The sequence below is a fragment of the Euprymna scolopes genome, chromosome 6, assembly GCF_053919585.1.
Source record: "Euprymna scolopes isolate OS-2025 chromosome 6, ASM5391958v1, whole genome shotgun sequence".
Taxonomy (NCBI): Eukaryota; Metazoa; Mollusca; class Cephalopoda; order Sepiida; family Sepiolidae; genus Euprymna; species Euprymna scolopes.
In genome coordinates this window covers 45402878-45422544 of record NC_136487.1, presented here as the reverse complement: position 1 = coordinate 45422544, position 19667 = coordinate 45402878, and the positions used below count along the sequence as shown (strand labels likewise).

Genomic DNA, 19667 nt, shown 5'->3' with positions numbered 1-19667 from the left:
GGTACTGGTCAAGTTTGTCGTTGCTTAACTTCGATGATCTAAACGAGAACCGGCGTGTCAACATGATTATGTGTATATAACTAATGATAGATGTCATAAAAAGTAAGGTGAACTTATAGTTTGTATTGAGTGAATCGGTCGGTCCAACGGCAGATAACCTTGCTGGTTTAAGTCTTGTGTGTTACAAACCATTTGAAGAACATGAGTTAGTTCATAATTAGTATATGATTTTCGGTCTGTAGCGCGCAGAGGAACGAGAGAGTATAAAACGGACAGGCGAACATGTGGACAAGGACAATAAATGGTGATTTATTTGCAGAGGTTAATCTCTGTTTGATAAGGTGATATTTCGTGGACCTATTGACATCGCTCTCCTCAGCCAATCTACAAGAAGAATTTCCCCCCTCGCCTCTGTTAACGACGTCGGCAAATGCACATTGCAAATGACAAATCATATTCCAGATTGACTTTGTTACGGAGTAACCAAATCTGCTTTTGAAACGGAGGGAGAAGCATTTTTTGTTGTTGTTTCGGACGCCAAATGAAGCAAATGTGGGTTAATCCGCCCGGCCATTTTTTTTTCTTTTTTTTGACTGATAGGCGACTCACGCATGTAAATCATTTAATAGCTCCGAGAAACGTTCGTGCCATGCAGACGACATTTCGTCAACTGTGAACTTGTTTTAACTTGCATCACATCGAAAAGAAAAAACAAAAAAAACAAAAAAAAAAAAACAAAAAAAACAAAAACAAATAAACTAACAAAAAACAAAAAACAAAACAAAAAAAACAACAAAAAACAAAAAAACAAAAACAAACAAACAAAAAACAAAACAAAAACAAACGTAAAAAAGGAAGAAAAGAACACACAAAACGAAACGGATCGCACCCAAGCGGAGAAGAACGCTGAAGCAGCCTTTAAACAGTTAGTAATTCGCAAAGGGGAGCAGTCTGCAAAATGGTAAGTACCTGCTACCTGCGAAGATTTTGTTCAAACGTAAGCGATATTCATTTTAGCATAACTATGCATATTTTAGATGCCAAAATACTTTATTTTTTTAACGTTGTCTTTACCTATTTTACACTTGGATGAACGTGGAATACGGTTAGATTTCTTTATGAGGTTCGAAACTCGATAAGTTGACTAACAAAACGTGATACACACTTTAAAATATGTGTTATATAGTATGAAAATATACTTAGAGCAAGTAAGCTACTCAGAACATTTTGTATTTTAGGTGGGAATGATCAGTGAATGAAATAAACGTTGAAGTGTTTTTGTTTATTTTTCATATATATATATATATATATATATATATATATATATATATATATATATATATATATATATATATATATATGAAAAATAAACATAAAAACACTTCACCGTTTATTTCATTCACTGATCATTATATATATATTATTTATTTCATTATATATATATTGTTTTTTAAAATATAATTATCCACTGACACGTGTTTCGTCGTCTACGACTCATCAGAGTGGCTGAATCTAGCGTGTAGTATTGTGATATATATATATATATATATATATATATATATATATATATATATATATATATATATATATATACTACTAACACTGCTACTACTTAAGTATTGTATATTGTTTAAATATTTATAATATATATTATATTTCTCTCTGTTTGCCTCTCCATCTGTCCATCCTACTTTTTCTCGAACACTGCTGGATCGATCTGGCTGAAAATTTGTATGGACTTTTGTTATGATATTGTGGAGCGAACTAGTCATTATGATATCCGTTCGGTGCACAATTAAGGGTTAAATGCCATAAATGGCTTAACGCATTCATTCTAAGTCAACGGTCTATAAGTTTTTCCTGTTTTTTTTTAACGAGATAAAAGTCTAATACATTATATTATTTCATAATATAAATAACATAAGCGCATAGACATGAAATTCTACAAACACCCACACATATTTACATATTACTTATATATTATTCAATATTACTTAACTTAAATATTTACTGCAGTTTCTTGATCATCCAAGTGTTTTAATAAAATAAATATTTTAGAGAGGTTTTTTAATCCAGAATTTAAATGAAATAATTCAGATATGATTAGTCATTAGATATAACATCCGACCCATTTCATTATTTCTTTCTCTCTCTCTCTCTCTCTCTCTCTCTCTCTCTCATATATATATATATATATATATATATATATATATATATATAAACAAGCGGTTAGAGCACTGTAAAAGTGGTGGACAAATGTTTGTTTAAATAAGACATTTGGCGAGATAATTTACGGGTCGATCGGTAGAACTGCTGACTGTCAACGACTGGTTCTAGGTTCAATCCTCGGCTTGGGAGAGGTAATAGTCTAGCAGCACTGATGAGTTGTGATACAACGAAACAGGACTGTATGTCGATGACTACAAATATTTTAAGCCCCCCTCATTTGGTAGAGCAATGTCGTAAATAATCTCACCCGCTACTTAATTGGCTGAAAAATGCGACGCTCACTGTTTATTTATAAACAAGCAGTTAGAGCACTGAAAAGGTGGTGGACAGGTGTTTGTCTAAATAGACATTTGGCGAGATAATTTACGGGCGCCGCTCCCGTGGGTCGATCGGTAGAACTGCTGACTGCCAACGCGATGGTTCTAAGTTCAATCCTCGGCTTAAGGTGCTAGTCTAGCAGCACTGATGAGTTGTGATACAACGAAACAGGACTGTATGTCGATGACTGCAGATATATACAAAGCGAAATATTGGTATATATAGATTTATTTATCGATGGAATAAGGAAAAGCTATAAATTAGGGGAGGGAGGGAGGGTTATATGCAACCAAAATTTCGGCCTAAAAACGATAAAAAACGCTTGCCCCATGTCTGAATACACTTTATGTAAAATTTCAAGTGTTTAGACCAAAAATTAGCTGAGTAATTTGGTATAGCCGGAGAGGTGAATTTTTTAAAAAACTTTGACCTTAATTTTGATCCCTAAACAAAGATCCATGTCCAAGTAACGTACATCTAAAATTTCAAGTGTTTAGACGCAAAATTGGCGAAGGAATTTGGTAGAGTTTTCAAAGATTAAATCGTTGAACTTTGGTCCCTTGACAGCCAAATTTTTAGCCAAAAACCGATTATAAAGATTTTCCCAAACTTCAAGACCCCTTACGTCCAATCTCGAGTCTGTAGACCGAAAATTGACAGAGTGATTTGGTAGAGAAATGCACACACACACACACACACACACACACACACACACACACACACACACACCATCACTTTTATAGATATATACTATCAGTTCTGCCTGGCTTTACCCAGGCCCTATGTGCTGTTCATAAGTTTATATGTATATATTAAAATGTATGAATATATACGGTAATGCCTTTCTATATAATAGGTTTCAATAACTACCATAGAGAAAAGTTGGTAGAGACTGCAGACGTCAATATTTTTAACTTTGACCCCAATTTTGACCCCTTAACATTTATTGTTTTGAGTTCAAATTAAATTAAAATGTTTGAGCCATGTCCACGTAACCTACATCTAAAATTTCAAGTGTTTAGACCCAAAACTGACGAAGGAGTTTGGTAGAGTCTGCAAAAGTCAACGCTGTAAACTTTGACCCCTTGGCAGCTAAATTTCCGCCCCAAAACTGATTAAAAAGCTTACTGCATGTCTGAATACCCTTTATTAAAAATTTTAAATGTTTAGACCTCAAATTAGCTTAATAGTTTGCTAGAGACCGCAAAGGTAAAATCTTTTCAACTTTGACCCCTTGGCAGTCAAATTTTCAGCCCCAAACCGATTGCCCTATGTCTGAATATACTTTATGTAAAATTTCAAATGTTTAGACCCAAAATTGGCTTAGTAATTTGGTAGCGCTCGCAGTAGGTCATTTTTTAAAAACTTTGACCCCAATTATGACCCCTTAGCATTTATTGTTTGAGGGTCAAATTGAATTATAAAGTTAGATCCATGTCCAACTTACCTATATCTAAAATTTCAAGTGTTTAGACTAAAAATTGGCGGAGGAGTTTGGTAGAGTTTTCAACGGTCAAATCGTTGAACTTTGACTCCTTAACAGCAACATGTCTGGCCAAAACCCGATTAAAAAGATTTTCCCACATCTCAATACCCCGTATGTCAAATCTCGAGTGCGTAGACTGAAAATTTACAGATTTATTTGGTAGGGAAATGCACACACACACACACACACACACACACACACACACACACACACACACACACACACACACACACACACATGGTTGGCTAACTAGCAAACACGAAGTAACATCAGTTCCATTCAATAGTCTTATGAATCCTGACGAGGATAAAACGCTGTAAAAATCTGTGTAACTTAATTGCCATATACTACTCATCTCTACGCACGTATTGAGGTCTTTGTGTGTGTGTGTGTGTGTGTGTGTGTGTGTGTGTGGATGTATCTATGCATGGATATGTGTGTATGTCTGTGCACGTATACCTAAAAGTACTTTGCCAGAGTATAGCAACTGATAAGTATCTGATAGCCAGAACAATCTTCTTGGTTGGTCGGATTTTTACGGCATTATATATAAGGTTAGGATTCTTAAACACAGAATAATTAAATTGAGGCCACCAAGGTGCAATAATCTAAACGAAAATTAATCAGAAATTATTTTAGTCAAACAGAAGCGAATTTAAGATCATAGCAACCCCCGATATTGTCCATCAAAACAACAAAGAAAATCACACAGTTATCCACCCATCACATCATGTCTGCAAATGCACCTCTTATTATAGTAAATATTGCCTCACTTCAATAATAAATTGACTCTGAGGAGGTCGCAAATAGGAGACCCTAGCTTATTCTTCTCGGTGTAAGCTAAATAAGTCATATATATAACAACCGGACTTTGGTATCAGGCATTAGTAGATCGGATATATACCAAATTTCTTACGTTGCAATACAGATAGATACATATATATGGTACGAGGGGCGTGCAATAAGTAATGCCCTTGACCCACTTCCAATAGCAGTAGAGCAACGAAACTTGGCACAGTTATTAGTCTTTCTCTACGTAGGAACCACCCAGAGTTATGCATTTCTCCCATCGTTTGATGCAGCTCTTTTTGTAGAACACCCCAGGTTGGTCCTCCAACCACGACGTGACTTCAGAAATCAAGGCTGCATCATCTGGGAAACTCTTTCCTTTCAAAAACAACTTCATGGCTGGGAAAAGGTGAAAGTCAGAGGGTGCAAAGTCAGGAGAGTAGGGAGGATGGGGAGGATTTCATAACCACACGCCCATGCTTCTGATCTGGCGACATGCGAGTTGTGGACAGGAGCGTTGTCCTGCAGGAGGAGATTACCTTTGCTGATCTTGACCCGCCTCTTGATTTTGATAGCTTCCCTTAATTTCCTCAAAAGTGAAGGATAATAGGCTCCTGCAATTGTGGTACTCGTTTGCCAGGAAATCTGTTATCACTACTCCGTCCTGGTCACAGAAGACTGTGAGCATGACCTTGCCAGCGGAGGGCTGCACCCTTGCTTTCTTTGGAGGTGGTGAGTCCAAGAGTGCTTCCACTGCATTGACTGGGCTTTGGTCTCTGGATCATAGTGATGGAACCAGGTTTCATCATATGTAATCAGTCTTTTGAAAAACTTTGACTTATCTTCTTAGCACATCTCCAAATTCATCCTCGAGCACTCGACGCATTCTCGCTTCTGGAATGGTGTGAGCAACCTGGGAGTTCATCTGGCAGACACCTTATGCATATGCAAATGGTCATGAATGATAGTTTCCACAGACCCTGTACTAATCTTAACATCTTCGGCTATTTGGCGAATAGTAATGCGCCGATCTTCCAAAATGGCAGTCTAGAAGTGTAAGCCATTTTGAGTTTCAGAACAGTTTCAGATGGTTCGCTGTTACACACAATTCCTGGGAGGTGACTTTTTTGTAGTAGACAGTTCCACAGAACAAAATATTCTTACCGTGTCGAAACCCGGAAAAAGAACATGTGAAATTGCTCCAGAAAAGGTTTAATATTTATGACGCAATTCTGGTTTCTGATTGGTTGGTAGCAGAACGTGAATTAATTTGATTCGTCAGTTCTTAGCAGCATCGTTTATAAATAGAATCGTCCGACTGTGTAGGATCATACCCCATTAATCTCTTGAGATGATGGGATGTGTCTCCTAGCGGCTTCGGCTGCAGGGAGACAGGGTAGTACATGTCAAGGATTCGTCACTTGACACTCAGCCCAACAGGTGAGGGGCCGGGAACCGGCCCAGCACCTGTTGGACTGAGGTACACCGCCTGGGTAATACCTAGGAGGTCCACCCTCCCAGGCCTTGCCATCGGGCTTTCCGGTGGGGCAAGTTTATTGCTTGCTGCCTGAGGCGCCCCGACCGGGGAATGCCGACGGGGTTACTCAGGCAATTTTTAAAATTGCAGGAGTGCCCCTCCTTTAGGGGAGCCTGCGGGGTTCCCACTTTCCGGCCTTGTGCCACATTTTGCTGAGGTGGGCAGCAAATAAATATCTACCCCATTACTCTCTTGAGATGATGAGATGTGTCTCCTAGCGGCTTCGGCTGCAGGGAGACAGGGTAGTACCAGTCAAGGATTCGTCACTTGACACTCAGCCCAATAGGTGAGGGGCCGGGAACCGGCCCAGCACCTGTTGGACTGAGGTACACCGCCTGGGTAATACCTAGGAGGTCCACCCTCCCAGGCCTTGCCACCGGGCTTTCCGGTGGGGCAAGTTTATTGCTTGCTGTCTGAGGCGCCCCGACCGGGGAATGCCGACGGGGTTACTCAGGCAATTTTTAAAATTGCAGGAGTGCCCCTCCTTTAGGGGAGCCTGCGGGGTTCCCACTTTCCGGCCTTGTGCCACATTTTGCTGAGGTGGGCAGCAAATAAATATCTACCCCATTAACCCCCTGGGATGATGGGATGTGTCTCCTAGCGGCTTCGGTTGCATGGAGACAGGGTAGTACATGTCAAGAATTCGTCACTTAACACTCAGCCCAACAGGTGAGGGGCCGGGAACCGGCCCAGCACCTGTTGGACTGAGGTACACCGCCTGGGTAATACCTAGGAGGTCCACCCTCCCAGGCCTTGCCATCGGGCTTTCCGGTGGGGCAAGTTTATTGCTTGCTGCTTGAGGCGCCCCGACCGGGGAATGCCGACAGGGTTATTCAGGCAATTTTTAAAATTACAGGAGTGCCCCTCCTTTAGGGGAGCCTGCGGGGTTCCCACTTTCCAGGCCTTGTGCCAAATAATGCTGATGTGGGCAGCATTTAAATAAATACCCCATTAACCCAAAATATTGCAACAGGCAGCCTCAACTTAACGGACAGATGCCTCATCAATGGCAGAAGGTGGGCGGCGACCAGGTCTGGGAGCTGTTTCCACAGACTTCCGGCCATGTTTGAATTCATGATGCCAGCGTTTTACAAGGTCATATGATGGGGCATTATCGCTATTAGTTTCTTTCATTTCATCAAAAGTCTCTACAAACAACCCAGAACTATTCACACAGATAACAAAAAACCTTATCCTCCTCAATCAGAACGACAAACTAAACAACATACTTAAAACAACAAAAATAATAAAAAGCAAATGCCAACCCAAAAACTTAAAACACATCCTAACTTCCTCAAAACTCGTCCCGCATACTACAAAAGGAGTTATAAAATGCAACAAACCGCGATGTGGAGTATGTGACATAATAATAGAAGGTAACACATACACATTCAAAAACTCAGCACAAACATTCAAAATAAAAAAGGATCTAAATTGCACCTCCAGAAATGTAGTATATGCACTAAGATGCACAACATGCAACAAATCCTACATAGGCGCCACCAAAAATTTCAGCAATAGAGTGGCCTTACATAAGAGCAACATCAAAATTACAGAGAACAGACACCTCTATGTTTCAAAACACGTACACACATGCAGTGGAAACAGCTTCAAAATAATGCCAATCTTCCAAACAGACAATTATTTTTATTTACTTACACAGGAAAAAAACTTCATCACCAGATTCACTCCTGAACTGAACAGAACTGCAAGATACACTCGCATGCACACGCATACACATACACATATACACACCCACACATAAATCAGAACCGACACATTAAAACACACACACGTGCGCGCATACAACCACACACAGACATAACACCCCTATCTCTAATACAACACACTTACCAACCCTACTTAACCTCGAAACCAACAACACTAGAAGACACCTAGAACCATAGTATAATATCTGTTCCAACACCTCGCTCCCTCCTCAGTCAGGGGAGGAGAACCCCCTCATGACTGAAACGACTATCATCCCTTCTATCACCCCCTCCCATACCTACACCCCCTCCAATGCCCCCCCTCTGGGGAACAAAATCTTCCCCACACTAGGAACCGATCCTGGGTCTGGCCATACCCACATGGGGAGACAAATAAATAGAAACATTAAAAAATCCCCTATTTTAAATACACCCCTCTTTCTAAACAAACATAATATAAGACTAAAACGAAAAATCGCAATACTAAAATCCAAGAATCCAAAAAATAGATATCAAAATAGAATGAAAGCACCCCTACCCTTACTTCAGAAGAGCCAGTCCCCCCCTCCCCACACATACACATTAGTAACGACCTCGAACCACAGCCGCCTTCCTAAGGAAGCAAATAACCCCAAAATACTATAAAACAATATACACATTCCCAAACCAATAAAAGCAAACACACACACGCACACACACGCGCACACACACACACATAAACACACACGCACACACACACACACACACACACACACACACACACACACATACACACACCCTATCCCACCCTAAAGGAAAAGAAAAAAACATTAGCAGAAAGAGACAGCGACTACAGCGAGGTCAACGCCTCCCTGGACAAACCAAATAAAAAAACAATAAAAATTCAGCATACCAATGTATAATAAACACTTACAAGCCTCCACCCCTTGGAAAAACTTCAAACTAACCACGAAAATCGCCATTTTTACACATTTGAAAATAATTTCTGACGAGGACGCATCACAGACCGTCTGAAACGCGCGTAAACGATTTCAATAACTTAAAAACATTATTACAATGATCCAAACATAATTCTCAATGAAAAACCAAGACACGGAATAATAAAATAATGTTAAAAAATACACATTATTGGTGACTACTCCCTTATTTAATATATATATATATATATATATATATATATATATATATATATATATATATATATATATATATACATACATATTAGTGATAGGGGCAATTCCAATATTTTTCCCGATTCCGATACAATTGCTGATTCCGCACTAAATTCCCGATTCCGATACAATAACCGATTCCGATTCTGGTTCTTTATGAATCTCTAAATATTTAACTACTAGCAAAGTTCCGACCTTAACATTAGACCTTGACCTTGAAAAATAGTGTGCACCATTCCTAAGTCGAAGACCATCATCATGTCAGGTTTAGTCATGATCAGTTCAGTGGTGCGGGTTGTAGGAGAGTATATAAACTGCAGAAGCTCTGACCATGACATTTGACCGTAACCGTGAAAAATGGTGCATAAATCTTTTCAAACGCAAAAACACACTTGTGAGGCGGATGGTGCGCTATAAATTTTAGTTTCACTGGAAGTTTAAATCAATAAATATTTATTATTTTATCATCGCTACCAGCAGTGGGAGATTTTGTTGTAAATAAAATCAAATAAAAAAATGATTATTAAAGGAATAGTTTTTTTTCGGATCGGAAAATAGGCACACATTTTCCGATGCCAATACAGATACCGCAAAACGTTCCGATTTTTCAGATTATTGATTCCTATTAATCGTCCCAACACTAATATATATATTAGAAGTTTAATTTTTGCCCACTGCCAGTCGTGGCAAATTTTCTCTCCTCAAAATTTGAAAAGGTCTGGAACCTTTTTAATTTTTGTACCTTAATTTTTCTTGCCTGATGATATCTAATATGATTGAAACGGTCTGCACATCGTAGCAAGATATGACTGTATTCACACACACACACACACACACACACACACACACACACACACACACACACACACACACACACACATATATATATGTATGTGTATTCGTGTGTTTGTATGTGTGTTTATACACCTAATGTTGGCCCCCTTTGAAATTTCGATATTTGCAAAATAAAACAACCGCAGTGATATGAGTAACTAATGTAAACCGATTATTAGTCAATGGAATTTAGCAGAATTGTCTTTTACCAAGGAAACATAGGATCGGATATTATAAGTAATTGTGACATAGAAGGGTAGACCAAAAATTCGCGGGTAAAAGTGAAAATTAACATCGAATCAATCCTATTTGGTCGGAGATTAAACTTAATGGATTATTCTCAGACCAACCGAGTATCACTTCGACAGTCATTTTCATTTTTTTTTAAATTATACATTGCCGGTCGACTGAAATTCTTCCGAACGACGTATAAGAAAATACAATTGTTTTGGCTTCACTAAAATCCCAACCAGGTGCACTTGGAATTATTATGACTAAAAGTCTTTGTAATGAAAAATAGATATCAAGCTAGTGTCAAGGGTGACATAGGCTGACTCACTTGTCTCTCCTATGATGGAAATCGAAGAATCGCACTGCGCGGGTGAACGCACCTGTTCGATTGGGATTAGCTAATGCCTGAAGGGCAACAGATGAGGTGGAATTCACTGATTGGTCTTGTCTTGGTGATGTGGGAAATCGCCCAAACCGCCTCACTTACCTGAATATAAAAAGTGCTACACAGCTAAAAAATTAAGAGAGAGAGAGAGAGAGAGAGAGAGAGAGAGAGAGAGAGAGAGAGAGAGAGAGAGAGAGAGAAACGGTGACTTCTAAAAGAAAGAATTTTGGAAGTGAAGCGAGGAGGCAAATAAATAGAAACATTAAAAGATGAGTGTACATATTGATAACATTAAATGAGTTAAATGGCCATCTGGCCCTCAAATAATGATTTTATTAAAAATTTCAGATGTTATTTTTTCCAGGGTTACGCCGATTAAAACAATACCAACTTTGTGGGTGCTGGTTGTGTAATTTTCATGTGTTAATTGGAAATACAGACATTTGCCGATATATATATATATATATATATATATATATATATATATATATATATATATATATATATATATATTGCACGATTTCTTTGTTGGGATTAATTATAATTTATTTCGTCATTAAGACTTGTTCATGCCCCAACATTAGTCTATTTCGAATATATTATAGCTGTAATTGATTTTTATTACTCATATAAAGAGGTGTTATTGAGCAACTCAAAGAATACTCTCACTTAAACTCTTTCAAAATGCTTCGACCTCGGCCAATATTTAGATTTGTGAACATCTTGGAGAGAGGGATGACGAGCGAAGTAAAAAAAAAAAAAAAAAAAAAAATCTTGCTGCTTCCGCCATTGTGTCTATGCACTTCTCTTTATTACAGCTTTGTTATGACTTTGTTACGACTTTGTTACGACTACTACCCGTATATCTGCGAGTGACGGTAACTAAGTAGTTAACGACAAGGACTGAGGACCTGGGTGTGTCAGGTTTAAATTCGATTCGTTCCACAGAAACACTTCCATCAAACCCACACCTGAGGTAAATAAATACGACACGTATACCGGATGTTGACTTTAAAAAAATTGCATTTTTCCTTTTGCCTACATTAAAAGTTACAAACAAGCTCTTGTTTATCAAGTGAATTAGTTTAACATTCTGTGTCTATGTTCCTGAATTCATTTCACACACACAGACACACACACACACACACACACAGACACACACACACAGACACAACCACACACACACACACACACACACACACACGCACGCACGCACGCACGCACGCGCGCGCACGCACGCACACACACACACACACACACAAAATACGAACAAACGGTTATCTTTCTGAATTGTGCTGATTAAAAATAATTATGAACCTTGTGATAAAAAAATGTAAATTTTTTTCTGAGTTAGTTGACAATCCACCCGTCTTGTTGTCATAGAAGTTATCACTCACACAGGTGAGGAAGGGGGGGGGGGAAGAAAGCCTTCAGTTTGTAAATGAATTCTTCATATCCATGTGTCATTAATTTGCATATGAGGAGAATAGTGGCTATAAGAAGGACGAATTGGAGAGAACAGGGAATCGAGTTTTTGACAGCTGTGTGCTTGTGTGTGTGTGTGTGTGAGAGAGAGAGAAAGAGAGAGAGAGAGAGAGAGAGAGAGAGAGAGAGAGAGAAAGAGAGTATAAACTTTGAAAGTTGGTGTTGTGAATTACGATATAAGTTAACTCTTTATGACGTGAATTATGATGTAGATGATTAAAAAATATTTATTGTTAATTTTAATTAGTTTAAGAGGTAATGATACTATGATTGACTTCAAACTAGAAAAATTATGAAGTTCAATAGTTAAACTACCACTGAAAATTTTTGCATTTCATAAACTTATCTGTATTATTACCATAAAGCTCGAAAACATTGTGTTTATAACAACAAACGAAATCCTCCACTCTTTGAGAGAGATGGTGGCATACTGAATATATGCAGTTGACAGCTGCAATTTGGATGTATCTGGCATCTACCCAGATACTAACCTAATACATACAAAGCGTATTTAAATCGATTCCTACTTTATTTATGCCGTTATATTCATTTATTTACGACTGAACGAATTAGTTCAACCAGTTCATAAAGGGTTAAGATGGAATGGTACGAATTGCGACGTTCGTGAAAAGGAGTTCTGACATTTTCCCATTTACACTCATTAATTGTTATGCTTGAATTGCTCTTAGTATTGATAAGTGGTGACTCGAGTAAAAATAACACATTAAAATGCTTATATAATTTAATATTGAAATGAGTTTCTCAAATCTTTACGTATACTTCTATTTTTACGAAAAATTTCAAAATTACTTTGTTTTATTAGAATTTATGTCCCTTCGCTCATTCCTCATTGACGAGTCATTACCTTGTCCCTTTCGGCTGGCAGGATTTCCCGTCCCTACTGCTTTCAGGTCACGTGAGATAACATAAAAATCCTCACATCAGTGTGCCCTGTCTCTTTTTCGCCCTATTTTTGGATCCACCAGCAGAACGTGACCAAGACCGCAGTCACAGAAACTCAGTCCCCTTCATACAGTTATCGACCTAAATTGAAGACTTTGTGAGAAACCCGAGACGACAGTTACAAGTTAGTCATCATTTATCACCGAATTTCTGTTTGGATTACAACTGGATGGAGTACTGTTGCCACATCTGGGCAGGAGCTGTTAGAAAGAATTTGTCCTGCCTTGATAGAGTTCAAAATAGACTTCGTAGCATCGTAGATGTCATTTTCTCTTCCCTCCAACCTCTATCTCACAGAAGAGATGTTGCGAGTTTGTCTCTGCTTTATTGTTATTTTCATGGCAAATGCTCGACTGAGATTCAATCTATGGTTCCCCTCTCGCCAAACTTTCACAAAAAAGCACTCGTCTAGCTGAAAACACTATCAATAGTCCCCCCCACTCTTTATCTGTGCCTAAACCTAAACATAGATTCAATAAACAAAGCTTCTTTATTAGAAGTGCACGCCTGTGGAACTGTCTTCCGTTTTCCTGCGTTCTAGTTGACTACAATATGGTTGTCTTCAAGTCCAACGTAAACAAGTTCTTGATGAGCCATTCCACTTAAGTTAAAAAATTTACTAAATTGCCATTACTAACGATTACTGTATTGTCCAATTGACTACTGTACACCCTTAACCCTTATCCTCGAGTGGCCTCTGGGCCTTGATGAGTGGTTATGCCTATGGACCCCCCCCACAAAATGAGTCCGATACAAAATGAGAATTGAGGGACGCACGCGGACAAGTTGTTACTCGAACTTTCCATTCCCAGATAAGTTCTCATTAAGCAAGTTTTTCGCAAATTTCCTTTTTTTTACTGTAAAATTAAATTTTTCTTGTATCATCCATTTTTCACGCAATAAAATTGCTTTAAATATTGTACACACTTCTTGTGTTCCTTCACGCAAACCAACTATCGCCATATTTTGTTTCAGAGCTTATCCTCAACTTACCGCATTCTCACCTGTGAGAATTGAATATTTTTCGGGGGTAAAATATATCCTAATAGTTTTCAATTCTTTACTTAAAAATAAACAAAAATAATTTATTTAAATTATTTTTTGCAGCCGACAAAAAAGAAAAGCACAGCAAGTAAAAAGAAGAAAATCAGTAAAAAAACAAAAACAAGTAAAAAGTCGACCAACAGCAACAAGAAACTCGAGTCGAGAATAGATGAATTTGCGACAATCCTCAGTCCAGCCGCCATGGAAAATCTTTATTATATTGCCCATGATGCACCGGAAGCTTTGGAGAAACGTGGCTTCCGGTGGAGCGGAGCCTCAAGTAAAAAGAAAAAAGGCGGTAAAAAATCGAAGAAAAAGAAAAAGAAATAAAACTTACGCTACTTCATTTAAATGAATTAAAAAAGAGACAAACAAAAGCAAACAAACAAAAACAAAAAACAAACAAACAAAAACAAATATTTATCCATGTTATTATTTTGTTTATTTACTGATTAATGGTTGTTATCTTGATGCTATTATATTTAACGCATTTTGTGGCTGTTTTGTTCATATTTTTATCAGTGAAAGCCGTTTTGTGTGTTGTGCAAATTATTGTTTTATGATAAGTTGTAATAAAAAAAATATTTATCTTACTTAAGGGAGGTCGGTTTCTTTTATTTTTTCGACCAGGATTTCATTTGATGTTTTGTCCCACTTTTGAAACGTTGAGTAGTTGCAGCAAAGCAGCAACATCTTCGTTTGAGTAATAGACCATAACCGGGCTTTTAAGCCTCATATTTTCTTTTTTTATTGTTAGAAATGATGATGAAGATAAAAGGCTATGACTTTTTATTAAGGCCTAATTACTGACCCTGTCATGATATAGGAAGGTTTATATCATTTTTATTATCATTTTTGCTGCTTGGTATATAAATTGCGCCGACCTCTCCCCCCTCGCGGGAGGGACCTTTGTGAGCTTTTGGCCAAGATCAAAGTGTAGTATCTGTCCGGCAGATGCTGCAATCAAAGACCATTGCCCTTGTGGAGATGGGCCTCTGGTCCATGTAGGGGCAACCCTATATACCACGTGGCTCTCACTATCCAGCTCCTATTTCCCACTTCTCGAGAGCTGGTCCCCCTTTCCCTCCTCCTCCCCCTCTCCACATTAAGAAACGGCCTTGAGCCTAATTTGTTCTCGTGCGGAAGCAAATAAATACAGCCTGGTATATAAATGGCCTGAGGGACCCTTTTTATCCAGGCTGTCAGCCTGCCTATATTTACTTCGGATTTTATTAATATTTTTTTTTCTGCATTGTTTACGTCTTTTTTTTTTTTTTTTTTTTTTTTTTTTTTTTTTTTTAGGTTTAAAAGCTACCCACTGTTAATAGTTTTTTTTTTCGTCTGCTACCCGGGAGATATGCTGGGTAGGTTGAAGAGACAGCATGACATTTTTTTAAAAGATTACTTTTAATGAGAAGTATTCTCATGTCACGGTCTCTGACAAACTCTTATACAAAGAGACTACAGACACCTAAAGATGATGTCTTGTAGACATTGAAGTTTCTCTCACAAAAATAAATAAGCACAGGTCACATAAATAACTGTCACACTAACTCTCTAATATTTAAGGAATATCTCATCATATGCTTTATAAAAATTAATTGCTCGATGGCAATTCATAAATCACATATACGGACTTTGTATTGTCCTCACTCTACACACAAATGAAAGCATTCAGTTAGTTTGAATTACCTACGAGACTACTGGAAAGAACTTGAATTCCTACTTATAAATTGAACGTTTCCCTTTTAAATTTAATGTTATTTTTATGAAAATAAATACATTTCTTCAATTCTTCCATTTGAGAATCAGACGCTTTCAGTGGTACACAAACTTTATTACGTCGCCTGACGAGGACTGTCTGAAACATTAGCATGCTCAGTGTAGTGACTATGTAATATTTTTCTATATAAATAAAAATATTATATTTGCTCTTTTTATTGAGCACTTTTAATAGCTTCATTTTTAATTCAATAGTTTTCCATTAAATACCTTTAACGTGATATATATATATATATATATATATATGTGTGTGTGTGTGTGTGTGTGTGTGTATGTTATGATCAGGTCATGTCATATGCTACTGATACCATGTAACCCAGTACTACCTGCCTCATGGTCGGATCACCGGCTACTAAACTGGTTCCCCCGACAGACTTGTTTGGTGAGGAGGGCGGCTAGTCTCTCTGAAGGATTAAACACAAGACCTTCCAAAGGGCGAATGAACCCTTTTTCGAGGTCAATGGCCAACCAGCACCGTGTATATTTGTGTGTATGTATATATGTGTTGGGGTGGAAAGGGCCCCCGTAAGCCGTGGTGAAGGCAACCTTTCTAGGAGAAGCAAATCTCTGATATAAAAAACCATAAAGCGGGAGACCAGTATCCGCATTAAGCTGGTCTGCAGTTTAATTTGTTGCTGGCTATCTTGCGCTTGCTTGTTGCTGGATCTCAACATTTTAAAACGAGAGAGAGAGACTTAGCTGTCGTACAAAGCTAAGACTCTGTAACAACATCTGTGTATAGATACTCCCTCAGACATTTGTCTATTAAAATAGTTCTGTGGCGATGGACGTCATTTTTGGGCTCATGGACTTTAAATGTCTGAGGGAGTGGCACTCGTCTGACAAGACGTTGCAATCACCATATAATAATGTATGTCAGGTCATGTCATATGCTACTGGTACCATGTAACCCAGTACTACCTGCCTCATGGTCTGGTCACCGGCGACTAAACTGGTTTAGATTATATATATGATGATTGCAACGTCTTGCCAGACGAGTGCCACTCCCTCAGACATTTAAAGTCCATGAGCCCCAAAATGACTTCCATCGCCACAGGACCATTTTAATAGACAAATGCTTGAGGGAGTATCTATACACAGATGTCGTTACAGAGTCTTAGCTTTGTACGACAGCTAAGTCTCTCCCTCGTTTTAAAATGTTGAGATCCAGCAAAAAGCAAGCGCAAGATAGCCAGCAATAAATTAAACTGCAAACCAGCTTAATGCGGGTACTGGTCTCCCGCTTTATGGTTTTTTATATCAGAGATTTGCTTCTCCTAGAAATGTTGCCTTCATCACGGCTTACGGGAACCCTCTCCACCCCAGCAGACACATACATACACACAAACACATACGGTGCTAGTTGGCCGTTGACTCCAAAAAAGGGTTCATTCGCCCTTTGGAAGGTCTTGTTTTTAATCCTTCAGGGAGACTAGCCACCCTCCTCACCAAACAAGTCTGGTGGGGGAACCAGTTTAGTCGCCGGTGACCCGACTATGAGGTAGTTAGTACTGGGTTACATGGTACCATTAGCATATATATATATATATATATATATATATATATATATATATATATATATATATATATATATATATATATATATATATGTGTGTGTGTGTGTGTGTGTGTGTGTGTGTGTGTATGTGTGTGTGTATCATGGTTGATTAAAGAATATTGTTAACTGGAAACTTATCAAGATATAAGAAACTCAACATGTGGGATGGAGCATAAGTATATAACGAAATTTATAGACAAAAGTAAATAAGAGTATAAATAGTTTTATTTGATAGTCCAATACGGAAGAAAGCATCATTGGGAGGAGGGCTATAAATACTTTCTTCCACATTGAACTGACAAATAAGTCTATATGTATCCATATTAATATTGTCTATAACTTTTTACACACACACACACACACACACACACACGCACGCAAACGCACGCACGCACACACGCACGCACGCACGCACACACAGTATCAATCATAAAGAAGACAAAGCCATATATTGGTATACGTAGATTTATTTGTCGATGTAATAAGAAAAAAAAGACAAATTGGGAAAAGTGTTATATGCTCTTTATAGCTAGGTATTTCGAAACCTCATATTCCTCTTTAGAAAAGGGCTAGGTTGCAAAAATTTCAATGCGACATTTAGCTAAGGGTATAATTGAGAGGATATTAAGGTAAGAGTGATGGACGAGAGGTATTTGGGGTATTTGGGGTGGTTAAACTAATGTACCTATTTACTATGCCTCCCCACGGGACAGAGTTAGATACCAGGGTCGTTTTTTAACGTGGAGAAAAAAAAAAAACAAAAAAAAAACGACCCTGGTGTCTAACTCTGTCCCGTGGGGAGGCATAGTAAATAGGTACATTAGTTTAACCACCCCAAATACCCCAAATACCTCTCGTCCATCACTCTACTACATACTAGATACCTTAATATCCTCTCAATTATACCCTTAGCTAAATGTCGCATTGAAATTTTTGCAACCTAGCCCTTTTCTAAAGAGGAATATGAGGTTTCGAAATACCTAGCTATAAAGATCATATAACACTTTCCCCAATTTATGTGTTTTTTCTTATTACATCGACAAATCAATCTATGTATCGATAAGCACGTAGATTGAGTGGACGTTTATGAAAAACATTCGTTCTTGTTAAAATTTATTTACGTGTCACCCTAATGGTAGGCAGAAGATCGGTTTTTAATCTAGGCCCCCCCCCCCAAAAAAAAAAAATGTAAAAAAAACAAACAAACAAACAAATAAAAAAACAGCACTTGTGTTAGAGGGGTTAATTCAGGGGAGATAACTAGATTTCACTAAGAATAGAGCATTTAGGACACTGAAAACCTACGCAGTTCATTAGACGAAGGAATTGTGCATATCTTTGTGTTCATAATAAAGAGACAATTTTTTTTAGATAACTGAGTTTGACTGATCAAATAAGCATAAAAGCATAAGCAAAATTAAATTTTCTGTTCTTTTAAATTATTAAAAATAAAGACATGTTTGAAACAAATTTTTTTTTTTTTATAACTGACACAATTAAAATATTGCGACGGTCATAGTTCATAAAATAGATTCAAACCAAATGTGAAAAGAGAAGCGCAAAATTTGTGACGTCAGTAATTGTGTTAATTATGCGAAACTTTCAATAGGTATGAAACAGCAAAATCGACTTAATGCTTTTTTTTAAAGCCGTTTTATTCTCTTTTTCAATCCCAACCGAACAATGGAAGGAACAGCTGCGTTATTACTTTGTTAGAGTTTGAGATTTACACAAATAATATAGTTCCTATTTACAATGCCTCCCCACGGGATAGAGTTAGACACTAGGGTCGTTTTTTAACGTGGAGAAAAGGAACAAAAATAAAAATTGTCTCAGTCGTGAAGGATTTCTCCTCCACTGACAGAGAACAAGAAACTGAAGTGCAACATCTGAAGAACAGATACTACACTTTGAGGTATTTATTTGCTCCCTCCACTGAGCAAATTAGACACAAGGTCGATTTTTAAAGTGAGGAGTGAAGGGGAAACGGGGACCAACTTCCTGGGGAGTATGGGGAGCTGGGTAGTGACAATTGGTATGAAGGGTTGCCCCTACATTGATCAAGGTCTTATATGTGGGTTTTCCCCCACATATGGCCTTTGCTTGCAGTATGTATTTATTTGCTTCCCACTGAGCAAATTAGGC

General features: G+C 37.9%; 1 protein-coding gene across 1 annotated transcript; it reads left to right on the top strand.

Moving 5' to 3' along the window:
• The first annotated feature begins 306 nt into the window (after positions 1-306).
• Positions 307-14775, top strand: LOC145278315 (uncharacterized). The gene is made up of 2 exons (XM_080130607.1): positions 307-961; positions 14246-14775. Exons 1-2 carry the CDS (start codon positions 959-961, stop codon positions 14510-14512), a joined length of 270 nt encoding a protein of 89 aa, XP_079986733.1. The 5' UTR covers positions 307-958; the 3' UTR covers positions 14513-14775.
• Positions 14776-19667: the final 4892 nt, after the last annotated feature.